The sequence below is a fragment of the Centroberyx affinis genome, unplaced genomic scaffold (assembly GCF_046629955.1).
Source record: "Centroberyx affinis isolate AG114_WGS23_722 - 3 ecotype Tasmania unplaced genomic scaffold, CSIRO-AGI_Caff_v1 ptg004190l_1, whole genome shotgun sequence".
NCBI lineage: Eukaryota > Metazoa > Chordata > Actinopteri > Beryciformes > Berycidae > Centroberyx > Centroberyx affinis.
Genome location: NW_027281942.1, coordinates 141,115 through 154,013, shown reverse-complemented (window position 1 = coordinate 154,013; position 12,899 = coordinate 141,115). Strand labels below are relative to the sequence as shown.

The 12,899-nt window shown below is 41.0% G+C and overlaps 1 protein-coding gene across 1 annotated transcript in view; it reads right to left on the bottom strand.

The window, feature by feature from the left end:
* The window catches only part of lrrfip1a (leucine rich repeat (in FLII) interacting protein 1a), a 49,171-nt gene that overhangs the window by 26,754 nt on the left and 9,518 nt on the right, over positions 1–12,899 (bottom strand). Inside the window, exon 2 of the mRNA XM_071542819.1 lies at positions 4,915–5,029. Within this exon, the coding sequence (XP_071398920.1) occupies positions 4,915–5,029 (115 nt within the window). The remainder of the gene's footprint in view (positions 1–4,914; positions 5,030–12,899) is intronic.

The window sequence follows — 12,899 nt, the reverse complement described above, 5'->3', positions numbered from 1 at the left end:
CCTCAATATAGCAAAACCAGACACTGAAAACCTCTTCTTTGCTCGCGTGGGTATCAGACTTTCAGTATAAAGGTCAATTACAGAATATATTCACACCAAGTCCAGGCTTGCTCATATGGCAGAATCAAGACAGCATCCAATGTGTGACACAATCAAGAAATACTACAAGTAAAAATAAAAATTTGTAACACTCACCAAGAGATGTCAGATTAAATCCATAGGACCTGCCTTTTAAGAGATAACGCTTACTGTATTTTTTCTATAACTAAAGACTAAAGACTATCATACAATCTTTCCTTGATCAACTACCAACTTCTTCTGCAATATGTTTCACAGCCGTTCCCTTGCTGAACGCCTTGCTGTGAATTAAAGCAAATATCTTCCACCTTTTTGTGCTTTTCTCAATACCTGCACCAAACAAATGCAGTCCAACCCACATTTAAAGTACACCCCATCCTTACAGTTGCACTGCCTGTCCCATTGGTCCAGTCCTTTAATCCAGATTTACCACCACTGTCTGCCTCTTATGCTTGCCCAATATATGGATTGGCTGCTTTGTAATTCTGGCTTTCACAAATCTATTTTCAGATGACCTCTCCGTCCACCGCATCACTTCATAGATTATCCAGGAGCGCTTTTTGTTCCTGGAGTACGGCCTCTTGCCCTCACAAGTCCATTGCTCTTAATTTTACAGTCCCAGTCGAGAGGAAAGGTCAGGTCCTGACATTGAGAACCTCTTGTTGCTGCAGAATTGAAGGATTTTTGGCATTTGTCTTGTTTAGACCTGAGACATTTACTCTTCATTATAAATCTTATTATAAACCACTGTAGAAGTGCTGGCTTTGGAGTCAGCATTTTTTTTAAATTGAGTCATCCTCCTCACCTTCAAGCCTGTGACAAATGTGCATGACAGATGTGTTTATAAAATATCACACCATGAATCTCGGAGTGGGAATTGCCAGAAAGCTCCTGATACATTAATATTCTTTTTCTTTGTTTTGAAATACAGAGTTCTGTGATTTGAAGCCAATATGTTACAATTTACTATTCTGCAATCTTTCAATCTGGCATGCAATTCCACGCATAAATCAAGTATGAAAGAAATGGAATAAAATGTCCCAATCAAATATACTTAAGAGTAAATAGCCATAAATCAAAATTCAAGACCTTTTAGACTTTCAAGAAGTCTTAAAAAAAGGATGACTTCTTTATTTTCGAGAGCATCATTATGTGGCATTTCATAGCCTAAATAACATACTGATAAGTGGCAATAGGTGCTGTTTTCCCCTTTCTGTTCCCAATGCATTACTTTGGGGAAAACACAGCAATAATATAAAGTACCGATTTCCCACCATTCCTGCATAAAATGTGATTTTTCTGTACAAAACCTGTTTGTTCCATTATAAGAAATGTATTATTATAGATTAACGTATTATAAATCAATAGTGCAACTTCAATCTCTTCATCTACCTGTGCTACATAGGCTTTGACATCTCAACTCTCTGTTTTAACTTCTGCCAACAAAAAACAACCATCACAAACCAAACCATGTCCTTCCCTCCTTCTGCTGTGTGACATGTGAATGAAGACTTGGCAGAGCACACTGTGCCACAAAAATTGTCCATGCATAGTGCAAAAGCTTGAGGATTTATAACTGACTTCAGAGATCCCAGCGACTTACTTATCTCCCATTACGCGTCTGGACACCCAATTAGGAACTGAGCTGGACACGGTCATTAGGCCCATTCATCAAACCAGTTACACAATCAGCTTACACGTTTTGCACCCGTTCTGTCGGACTCACCGCGTTCCCCTTCTTCAGCGGAGGGGTTTGCGGGCGGCCGGTGAGGGCGGCCCTCAGCCCCCTCCCTGCCAGCCGACGCCCAGCCGTCCTGCTGCCCTCAGGGTGCCAGGAAGAGGTGCATCCTGTATCTGATCTGTCCTGTCCTGTCCTGTCGGGATCACGGCGTGACGGGGACACTGAGGTTTGAGCTCACGACTAGAGAGGCAAGCGGACGGTTTGAGTTTGCGCCGCTATAAAACTAATAATCCAGCCTTAAGTCCCGTCTTCAGAGTGTGAGAAAACATCCAAAAGTCAAGATCCTGAAGGTGGCTGTGAGCGCAGCAACCCATCGCTCATGTCAACAACACAGCAACAACAACAACCTCTCCACTACAGGCTGGACCAAGGAGCGCAGCCGAGCTAAGCTACTTTGGAACTTGGCTAAAGGTTTTAAGGGACACACACATGCACGCACACACACACACACACCTCCTGACCAGACTCAGCTTAACACTGACCCTTAATCCAGTAAGTATGACTGGTGTGTGTGTGTGTGTGTGTGTGTGTGTGTGTGTGTGTGTGTGTGTGTATATGTTTGTTTGGGCTCACCACCTGTGTTTTGATTGCCAAATAATTGTGTGCCACTGGGATGCCGATTATCCCAGTACACCTTAATGGGAAAACTGTTAGCCTTAATAGCTAACACCAGACTACAAATCTATTGTATGCAATAGATTACAATGTTGGAAAAATTGTTGAGAGGGTATTCACTTCCATACACTATACCAGTCAAACGTTTGGACACACCTGATTGAATGTACTATGTTTTTCATTCTCTTAAAGCCATTTTGAGCTAAGGGCTTCTGCTTAAATGCTTGAAATTTGTTTCTTAGACAAATATAAATAGTGAAGTTGATCCTATGTATAAATTTCTTTCCAAAGCCTTTGCCTTTCAATCAAGGCAAAGGGCGGCTACTTTAAAGAATCTAAAATATAAGATAGTTTTGATTTGTTTAACACTTTTTTGGTTACTGCATGATTCCATTTGTGTTATTTCATAGTTTTGATGTCTTTACTATTATTCTAAAATTTGAAAAATAGTAAAAATAAAGAACAATGCATGTGTCCAAACTTTTGACTGGTAGTGTATATTTTCTTTTGCGACAGTAGGAAAGATCTTTGGGTTACAGAGAAGGACAGACACAGGAGAGAAAGTTGTGTCAGGATTCAATTGAAGGCCAGCTGGGCTACATGTGGTTACAGAGTCAAGGGTCTTAACCACCAAACTGTCTCTGGGCACAGAGAGCAGGCAACCTTTGTGAGTTTGGTTTGCACAGGTGAGAGGCAGAAGCCTGTTTGTCTGTATGGGATTACTGCAAGCTAAGAATAGCGATCCAGGAAAGCAGGGACTCCCCACTGTAGAGATCAGAGGTGCTAAACCACAGCAAGGAAAAGCACAAGCAGCACACCGCTGACCAGCAGTCCAAACACAAACTTTCATCCCTCCACCTGTTTCAACATGATCAGAATGCAGTGCTGCTGCCAACACTGGCTGAGGTGCTGCAGACTGGGGAGCAATCCAGGGCCAGAAATTAACTTTGTTTCAGAGGGCAATTTTTGCCCCCTTGACCTGATTTTTAGGGTCACTTTGGTCCTTTTGTGGGCAAATATATTGAACTATGAAATAATACATTTGCATTGCGTATTGACAAATAAACACTCATTTTGTATCAGTAAGATTTGTTTTATTTTGAATCATAATATACCACACGTCCTACACTTCTTTCCTACCGCTAGAAGCTGGCAGCAGGCCTTACAGAAGAGGAAGGTGCTGTTTTCCCCTTTCTGTTCCCAAACAGTCCACCTCCCCCCTCCACTGTTATTTTTTACAATATTGTTTTTTTTATTTTTGGTTGACGGAATGGTTTGTGGGGGTGGTCGACATTTTCTTCCATTGCTGGCTGCATGATGCAAACGCTTTCTACTGCTTCAGGCTATATATTTGATTGTTTTCTGATCCAAAACTTTTTTCCTGCATTTCCCCCCCATTTTTCCCCACACAGGAAGCACTAGAAAGAATCCTCCAGTCACAGACTCAAACGAATCAACAACGGTGGCCCATAGGGGACTATAGGTCAGCAAATAAAATGTGAACAGGGTAAAATACAAAAAAGGCTATTCCTAATTATTGGGGGCATTTTTGCCAAATGTTTTTTAAATTCATGGGCATTTTATGAACTTTGAAGGACATTTGTAAAAATAAAGTAAAAGGATACAGCAGCCATCAAAACAGTATGCCTTGGTGTTGGATCTTAACTGCATGACCTGAAAATTTTCCCATAAACCTCTTGGAGGAATTTTCCAATTTGGCCTGAGATTAATTGGACAAGGCCCAAACCCTTCTAGAGTAATTAGTGAGCCTCTTTGAGGACTTACTACTCATTGCCTTGCCAGACTGTGAACTAAACCTCAGAGCAAAACCACACTGCAAAAAATGTTCATCTTTAACCTCAGTTAACCTCATATTCACTCTTCAAATCCTAATTTCCTGAACCAAATCAAAATCCTGATTAATGGGCAAGAACATTTCACTTGCTTCTGCTGAAGGGTCACTTACTTTCTTGAATCAATTGGGATTATTGTTTTAGCATACAGTGACTTTATTCAAGAGAGTTTGTGTAGAGCGGCATCAGTGAAATTTTATCACCAAATTGACAGATTATAAAATGTTTTTTTTAAGAAAAATTTGATTTTAAGATGCAATCTTAGATGATGTATAAAGATATTGTTCTTGGTATTTTTTGCACTATAACCTTCTGCCAGGCCTTGATGCGTTTCTAAGGTATGTGACATCTGATTCAGGAGAATGTAATAGTGTTGAAGTTCAACTATGATATCAATATGTACACTGTATAAAATATGTTGACTTTTTTTTGGTTTAGATGGAACATAAGGGGCGATGTAGATGGGAGACACTTCCAGAAACAAAGTGAGACAGGGTCATAACTCTTCAAAATGTTTTCTGCCAACTCCTTGGGCTTTTGCCCTTTACAGTTACCCATAACGTGTTTTTTTTTTTGCATCATTTTTTGCATCATTTTTTGCTTTAGATGTGAGAGTGTGTCTGATGCCGTACGACATAGAAGCGTTGGGTTCTACCTCTTTCTGTTGCCTCTCCAGCTCCTTCATGCGGATCTCTCTGGCCTCTGCCCTCGCTGCCCTCTTCGCTGCCAGCCGGGCCTCGGCCTGAGGGGCAGACAGGGGGAGAAATAGAAAGAAAGAGAGAGAGAGAGAGAAAATAGCAGTTGATTTAGTCGAGCTCGCACTGGCACACAACTACACATCTATAAAGGGTGAGCGTGCATGTGACCAGAAATCCTAGACAGAGTTCTAACAAAACTTTTTGCAAGTCATGGTTGGGAATCAAATACTTTGTCAGCTGTCAAAACAACAGGGGTAAATGGTTCTATAGTTTTAACAATGTATGCTCCTAAAAACTGAAAAAGGAGCACAAGTGTAACTTCAGATTCATATCACAGATGGCCAGTTTCATTTTTGCAGATCACACTCCCAAATTTGGTATAATGTGTTCCTTATGTGGAAAAACATGGCTTAATCAATCAAAGTAACAACTGAAACATAAAGAGAAAAGGTAATCCACTATGCCACACTATGAATATTGCTACAAATGCTGGTAGATGGATCAATAGTGTTGAAGCAGTGTCTATAAGCACAGAATACAAGTGTGCGCCAGACTCAGAACAGATATAGCTCAGTGTATTTATGTGTATGCAATCTTGTGAGAATGTGGAGACCCAGTCATGCATGCAGTGAAAACGGTGTGGAAATGTGTGTATGTATTTATATTTCTGTATTTGAAGGTATTGCCTTTGCTCCACTCAGCACTCCGGGCAAGAGCAGGGCCTTTTCCTTAAAAGGATCTCTCTCAGAGTGTGTGTTTGTGTGTGTGTGTGTGTGTGTGTGTGTGTGTGTGTGTGTGTGTGTGTGTGTGTGTGTGTGTGTGTGTGTGTGTGTGTGTAAGCACTTCCTTCCTGACTCTCTGTGGCAGACAGAATGTGGCTGCTCGCCTCTAGGCGGGGTCACTGTACTAATCCCTCCTACCGTCACACTAATGCATTTCCCCAATGTCAGACACTATGACCCAGTAAGAGGAAAACACAGACTAAGATATCATCCGTTTCTCAAACACTAGCCTGCACCAAGGGCACGCATGCACACACACACACACAGACACACACACACACACACACACAAACACACACACACCTTTAGCTTTGACTTTCTTAAACCCTACTATCTCAAAATACTTGCATCCGCCTCTAGACTTAAAAAAAAAAGTAAAAGTAAAACATGTCTGGTCTCGGTAACCAAAAGAATTCTGTCTGTCTCCAGAACACAAACCAGACACTTTTTAAAAGGTTCAGCAGCTTGACCTCTGCATTCAACACGCTTTTGTTCTCTCTGCACTTCTTCAATCTTGAAAAAAATACTATTGTGGACAGCTGAAACTATTTTCAACTTCATTTAGAATCAGTTCTTACCAAAGAACCCTCAAATCTAACTTTTGTAAGGAATAGAAGATGGCTGGATGTTTGTTTCACTTTTCCGTTGCAGAAGCACATTCTCTGAGTTCACTCCTCTTCATAAATCTGGGTCAAAAGTCAATTTGTCCCAGTTTTCACCTTTTCTTTTACGCTCAGAAGATTCAATGAGTTCTGTGATGAGAATCTCAACAGGGGCTCATGAAAGGCAGCTCAGCCCAGGTCTCATGTAGGCTACTTCCCATTGAGATTAAGGTGAATGACGTGGAAGTAATAGCTGCAGGAGTGTAAATACCAGCTAAGGGGTCTTCAGCAAGGCCTGAAAAGATCTGCTTGAGTCAGCACTTCTGCCTCAGAGGTGGAGAAAAGTTTCATGGTGGCAGAGGCCTAAAGGTTACAGCAGCGGGCTTATGTGACCGGAGAGTCGTCAGCACAAATCCCCCGACCTACAAACATCTGGAAAGGGAAAGCGAATGCAAAATGCTTTCCACTCCCTCAACAAATGCCACTTAGCCAACGCCAAAGTATTGCAATGCAAAACAGTGACAATATGTAGGCTATCGTGGAGCAGAAAAATAAATTTTTATTCTGCTGTAATCACACATGAGACAGTTTGGCCATCACAGTTTCACAAGCTCTCCATTGAAATTGCAGTATTTGAACTTTGGAATGACATTTTTAAATAGTTGTTTACATTCTAGCACGCCAATGCCATTGCTAGAATGATCTGCATCTCAGAAATAAACATAATTCTGCACAGTCATTCTTTGTTGTCATTGAACTTTTATTTATCACATTGAATCGTGAACCCCATATCACATATCGAATTGTATTGTGAGATAAGCATGTCATCTCATCCCTACAAAACAGTCGTCTTAGTCTTAGTGGCGAGGGAGACATTCCAGGAAAAGCCCTCACTGTTTGCTGTTCATGTCCTTGCTTTGGCTCGTGCACTGATTGCCTAAATGGCATTTCCTCTAAGTCAATGATTGCTCATTGTCCTTGGGATTCTTAATGTGTTTGTGCCCATGCGCTTTTAGGACACACAGTTCCCTATTCAAACACTGTGCCTGTGCCACACACACACACACACACTGAACTGCATGGGAACGGTATCTTCCTTTTTTTTGTACACTTCTTTTTCCATTTCCCATGGGCTGAGTAAGTTGCAGAGTAACATGACATCACTCTTTTAGCCTCCAGCAACAAATACACAGCGCTTGAAAACCTCCAATAACATGCATGGGTTCAACAAGCTCAGAGGTTAAGGGCTGCGAGTCAGACGGCTTATCATCTGTCACTGCTGAGCATCAAAAAACAAACACCAGCTATTGACTGGATTAAGAACAGAGGCAGGCACAAACACACAAATTCCACAGACAACTGAACGGATGTCAATCAGACTGGGGTGAAAAGTTTTGCAAATACTATTTATGGTTTGCTTTGGCCTACTTGGGTGTCAGATGGGTGGGGTTTACCACATGCAGTACAACACAATAAGTGCCAGGACATGCAGACAATCACAGGAAAAGTATTTGAATGCCGTCAATATACTTTCCTGTGTGAATGACAACTTACTTGACACTCTCTGAATTGTCCTGATGCAGTAAACCCCGCCCATCTGGCACTGCATGCAGGGTAAAACAAACTCTAAAAATTAGGTGTCAGATTCATCTAATACTAGTCCGCCACGCTCTCTGCTAGTCATGCTATGCCAGCATCTATTCTTTGTCACAAGCCAACATTAAAATGACTTACAGTACAGCTGATTAAGACACATAGCTGTAGCAATAATATAAAGATAGGAACAGCAGCGTCAAAAAGGTTCATTTGAGCCACTGTTTAAGTAACAGCTGAGGCCTGTATCTTTGAAAGAACCACATCTACTGAATAGAGAAAAAACACAAAAAAATCAGCAATATAATTTTGATAACTGCTTAATAGTTTTAGTCATTTGTCAAGTAAAAATACCAAACATTTTCTGGCTAGAGCTTCACAAATGTTAAGGATTGCTGCTTTTCTCTGTTTCATCTCATAAAATGAAGACTTTTTTGGCTGCTGGTCAGACTAACTAAGCAATTTGAAGAATCACTGTGGGCTCTGGGACCTTGTGATGGGCATTTGTCATTTGTTTTTGACATTTTATAGACTAAATGATGAATTGATTAATCAAAAAAGTAATCAATAGATTAATTGATCATGAAAATAATCGTTAGTTGCAGCCCTAAAACGAACAAACAAATACAATTGTTAATAATAGCCACCTCACTCTAAGGACACTAAATTAATCCCAGGTGAACTGAGTAGCTGCACACACATCCCAGTCCGCACAGTGCAAGGTTCCCATTGCATTCGATTTATCTGGACCAAGTAAAGTGACTTTATCTTTAATCTGATCGAGCATTTATTCTTGACTAGGCTAATGCCACCCAAGCCCAGACACACCCTGGCACAGAACATGCAACTGGGTCAAACCTCGCCTGGTGGACAGTCACGCACTGTGGAGAGGAATAATATCTAATGAAGATAAAGTCTCACTCTAACAGGTTCCTTGATTCATCCCAAGTTTTCAAACACAGCACATATTAGAATCAGCATGCTTTGCTAAACACATGCAACAAGAATCATACATGGTATTCAATGCAGACTATAGAAGAAAGCCACCTCTTTTCTGAAGTGAGAGCAGGATCTCATCAGTATTAGTAATTTCAGTACCAACCGTTTTTTTAGCAGCCCCTAAAAAACCCTGAATGATTTCATCGTTTACATATTACTGCTTCCCTTTTCTGTTGGGCTGGGCTGTGTCACCACATCCTCATGCTCACTCAGAGTCAACTCGTGACACCAGAATGCACTGTTTTGTAATGAGAAATAGGGCGACTGGATGTCGCCTATAACGCTAGTCTGAATACAAGGATCCATGTCAACGTACTGAAGAGGAAGTCAGAGAGCTGACTCACACACAAGAGGTCACAAAACTCCAGTCTCACTTGTACACACCCACTACTTTTCCAAGAAAATGTTATATTGAAAGTCGACTCCCACCAATCAATTGGGGAATTTCTACGCCGATCCAACACAAACACAAATCTATACACCTGAAGACCAATGCCATTATTCAAGCATCAACAAGATGAAGTTCAAATATTTGTAAATATTTACAAGGTTTTAGCATGTGCTTTAAACTTTTTGTAGTATAAGATGGGTGGGGTTTTCCACATAGGAGTCATTCAGCAAACAATAAGTGTCAGAAAGCTTAGACAATCACAGGAAAAGTGTTTGAAAGTGGATTTATTGACTTACCTGACACCACCTGAGTTTCCCTGATGCAGGAAACTCCACCCACCTGGTATACCAAATGCCTTAAAACAAACACTACGATTTCTGTTCAAAACTATTTGACGCAGGTTTGCCCTAAACAGATCATACCTATGTAACGTCACAAACCATTAGTCTAGCATACATAAATTCCTCTTTACCTTTTTGCAGTTATCAAAATACACCATGATGTCGGTCACTGTAAGCATGTGGAATCCAGGATCATCTGCGTTCCCACACATCTTGGACCTGAGAGGTTGCACTTGCCTCTAGTCAGGAAAATGCTCCGTCTAACTAGGCCAAAAGACAGAATCGCACATCTTTCTTCCTCCTCCTGTATGGCTATTTATAATGACCTACATGGACTCGGGTTCCATCAAAACTGTTCTAATTCAGCACAATTTCAATGGTGTGACTGTCCTCCTGAGAGCAAATGAGCTAGTTCATTGCAAAAATGGATGCTGAAACAAAATTTATTACCTTGAAATACCCTTTCAAATGGCTTAAGTGCTGTCAAAAGTAGGATTGGGTTACAGCGGAGGGTTTAGGCTGTGTTGTTCAAGCATTCTGGGTCAAGGTGAGGGGTAATGTAACATATGTCCAGTGGGAGAAATCTGCTTCCCTTAACTGGCAACCCAAATCTTATCAGACTAGAAACCTAAGGTTTGCAATTCACAAAATCAATACTTGCACTCACTACCAAAAAACTGAACAACAGAGACAATAGAGGAAGTTTGTGAGTAAGCAATGCTCCACCCAGCTGGAGCTAGGAAATAAGGCCAAAATAGTACATCACAATATTTCTGATGTCTTTTTGATGTGTTTTTAATGTGTTTTTTTCTGTCATGGTGGTCCTTTCATTCAAGAAGGCTCATCCAGTTTCCATGAGAAACAAATGCAACTACAATCCATTTTCTATCGGATTTGAAGAAATTTGACATGAAAACAAAGTGCAGTTCTACTCTTTACGTCATGTCCTTCACTGTGTGTGCTACATACTGTATGCCACAGCAGCTCCCCAGTGACAGCAGAGGACAGAAGTATTGTCCTGGATCCTATCAACCTGATCCCTTGTCTCTGCTGACAAGTCTCTGAGGGCACCGAGTCTTTATCGAGGTTTCCAGTGCCACCAGAACTAAATGCCAGTGCGGTCCGACTCTGCCTCTAGAGAGCTGAATTCCCACGCCCTGAATGCCAGTCTTCAGCAACCAAAATGGCCGGGTATTTTAATGGCTGTGAGTGCTGACAAGCTGGACAAAGAGAGGATACAGAAATAACTCTGATTTCTGACCAAGTGGAGGTTAGACCGCTGTTGAAAGACGTGAAACCATAAAGTGGATTCACACACTGATAAAAAACTGCAAAAACTTTGATTATTATCCAATCGAGATCGATGATGGTGATAATGAATAACTCAGCTACAAGAAAAAATAACATGTTTCCCTGTTGCAAAATCTAATAAACCTCCCAGATGTTTGCCAAAAGGGAGTGGCTGCTAAAAAGTTATATAGCCAGTAAAGGCCAAGTCTCAGCTCCTTCTATACCCACAGACATGAGTCAAACGAACAGACAGCGTCATTTCCAGAAAAGGAGCAGAACTGGATAAATCAGGTCCTTGTATTCACACTCATAAAAAATTCCCACAAAAATGACTCAAAATGTGATGCATAAAGGCATGGCCAGATAACCTCACTGGGAAAAACTTACTCAAACAGACTCAAACTAGACAAAATAAACTAAACTGAAATGATTAAACATACTGTATAATCCACCTTTACAATACAACCATTGTGGATATCTGTCTATCTTGTATAGAGCTACAGTGCAGTACAGTAGTGCTATGTAAATGCTTTACTTGGTTTTAAACCTGCACTAGACAAGATTTATATGTAAAAATACACCCATCTTATCTAAATCACAAAGTGGACCTGCAACAAAGAAAAGTGTCCCATCCCCACTAACCGAGACCCTGCATACTTGCGCTATTTGCCCAAATTAATTTCAAGTGTTGGGTATGGTCACTAGCGGAAATGACGAATCGAAACTGAAGCGCTCTGTCCACAGAAAGATGGAATCACCAAAAATGGCTGAAGCTGCTGAGAAAAGATTTTTTTTTCCCACCATCTCTCAACGCCTACCAGCCACAAATAAGAGGAAATTTATGTCAGAGGGTGTGAGTTTTACTGAGGTCACACCTGGGTAATGAAGTCCTTCAAACTTCAAACTGTTATCTCCCGCTGCCACTGGGGGCCGCCAAAGTGCGAAGTGCACCTTTAAACCCCCAAACAAGTTATGCAGTTAAGGTGGAAGATAGTCGGTAAATAAGTTATAGTGACATTAACTGTTGGTCATGGGTATGTAGACCAAAAGCACAGCGAGGTTAGACCTTAAAGGAGCACAACTACTTTTAAGCAAATTTATTTTTGTGCAATACAGTCCACTAAGCATACAGTGTGCAATGGCCTTGGCATGAACTGTAGCAAACAAATACTGGACACACACACACACACACACACACACACAGGTGAAAAAGCAGCTTATTTTCATCATACAATGCTAAGTTACTTTAGGAGCTTGTTAAAAATGTAGAGTATAACTTCACTGATATGTGCACACGACACACAAACCACAGTGAAAATGGGAAGGAAAACATTTAACTGACAGCTGTCCTCCCTGCCTCCACTGACAGCGATGCAAGTCGACCTCAAACTGCACCACAAACACAAGGAACAGCTGTAGAGTTCTCAGCACCTCAGACAAACGGTTAGCAACTGTGCAGGCCACTTCAGGCCAGGAGCAAAATAAATAGTATGATTCAGACATTTCTAAAAATAACAACAAGGCAGGCAGCTGGGTTTTAACAGTGAAGCAAAGCTACAAAACTAGCAAAGACTACATGACAACGGTGGGGAAAAAAGTTAAGTCCTCAGTGCTTACAATGTGCTTTATCTGCTGTTCTGCAGCAGATAAAGCACATTCATTCATTCATTCAAGGCAGCTAATTATGGATGGAGACTATGAAATACCATTCAACTAACAAACATGAGCCTGGCATGTTAATATTTTGCCAGAGAGCTGTGGTGGTAACTATAGCGAGACTGTGACGTACTTGAGCGTCACTTGAGATGAAAATATTTCTGTTGAGGTTACCCAGATGTTTCCAACTAGTTATGTACTGTAAGGCTCTCCTTGTTTTTCCCTCATGGAAGTAATATTGAGTTGCTTGTAGCCTTGTG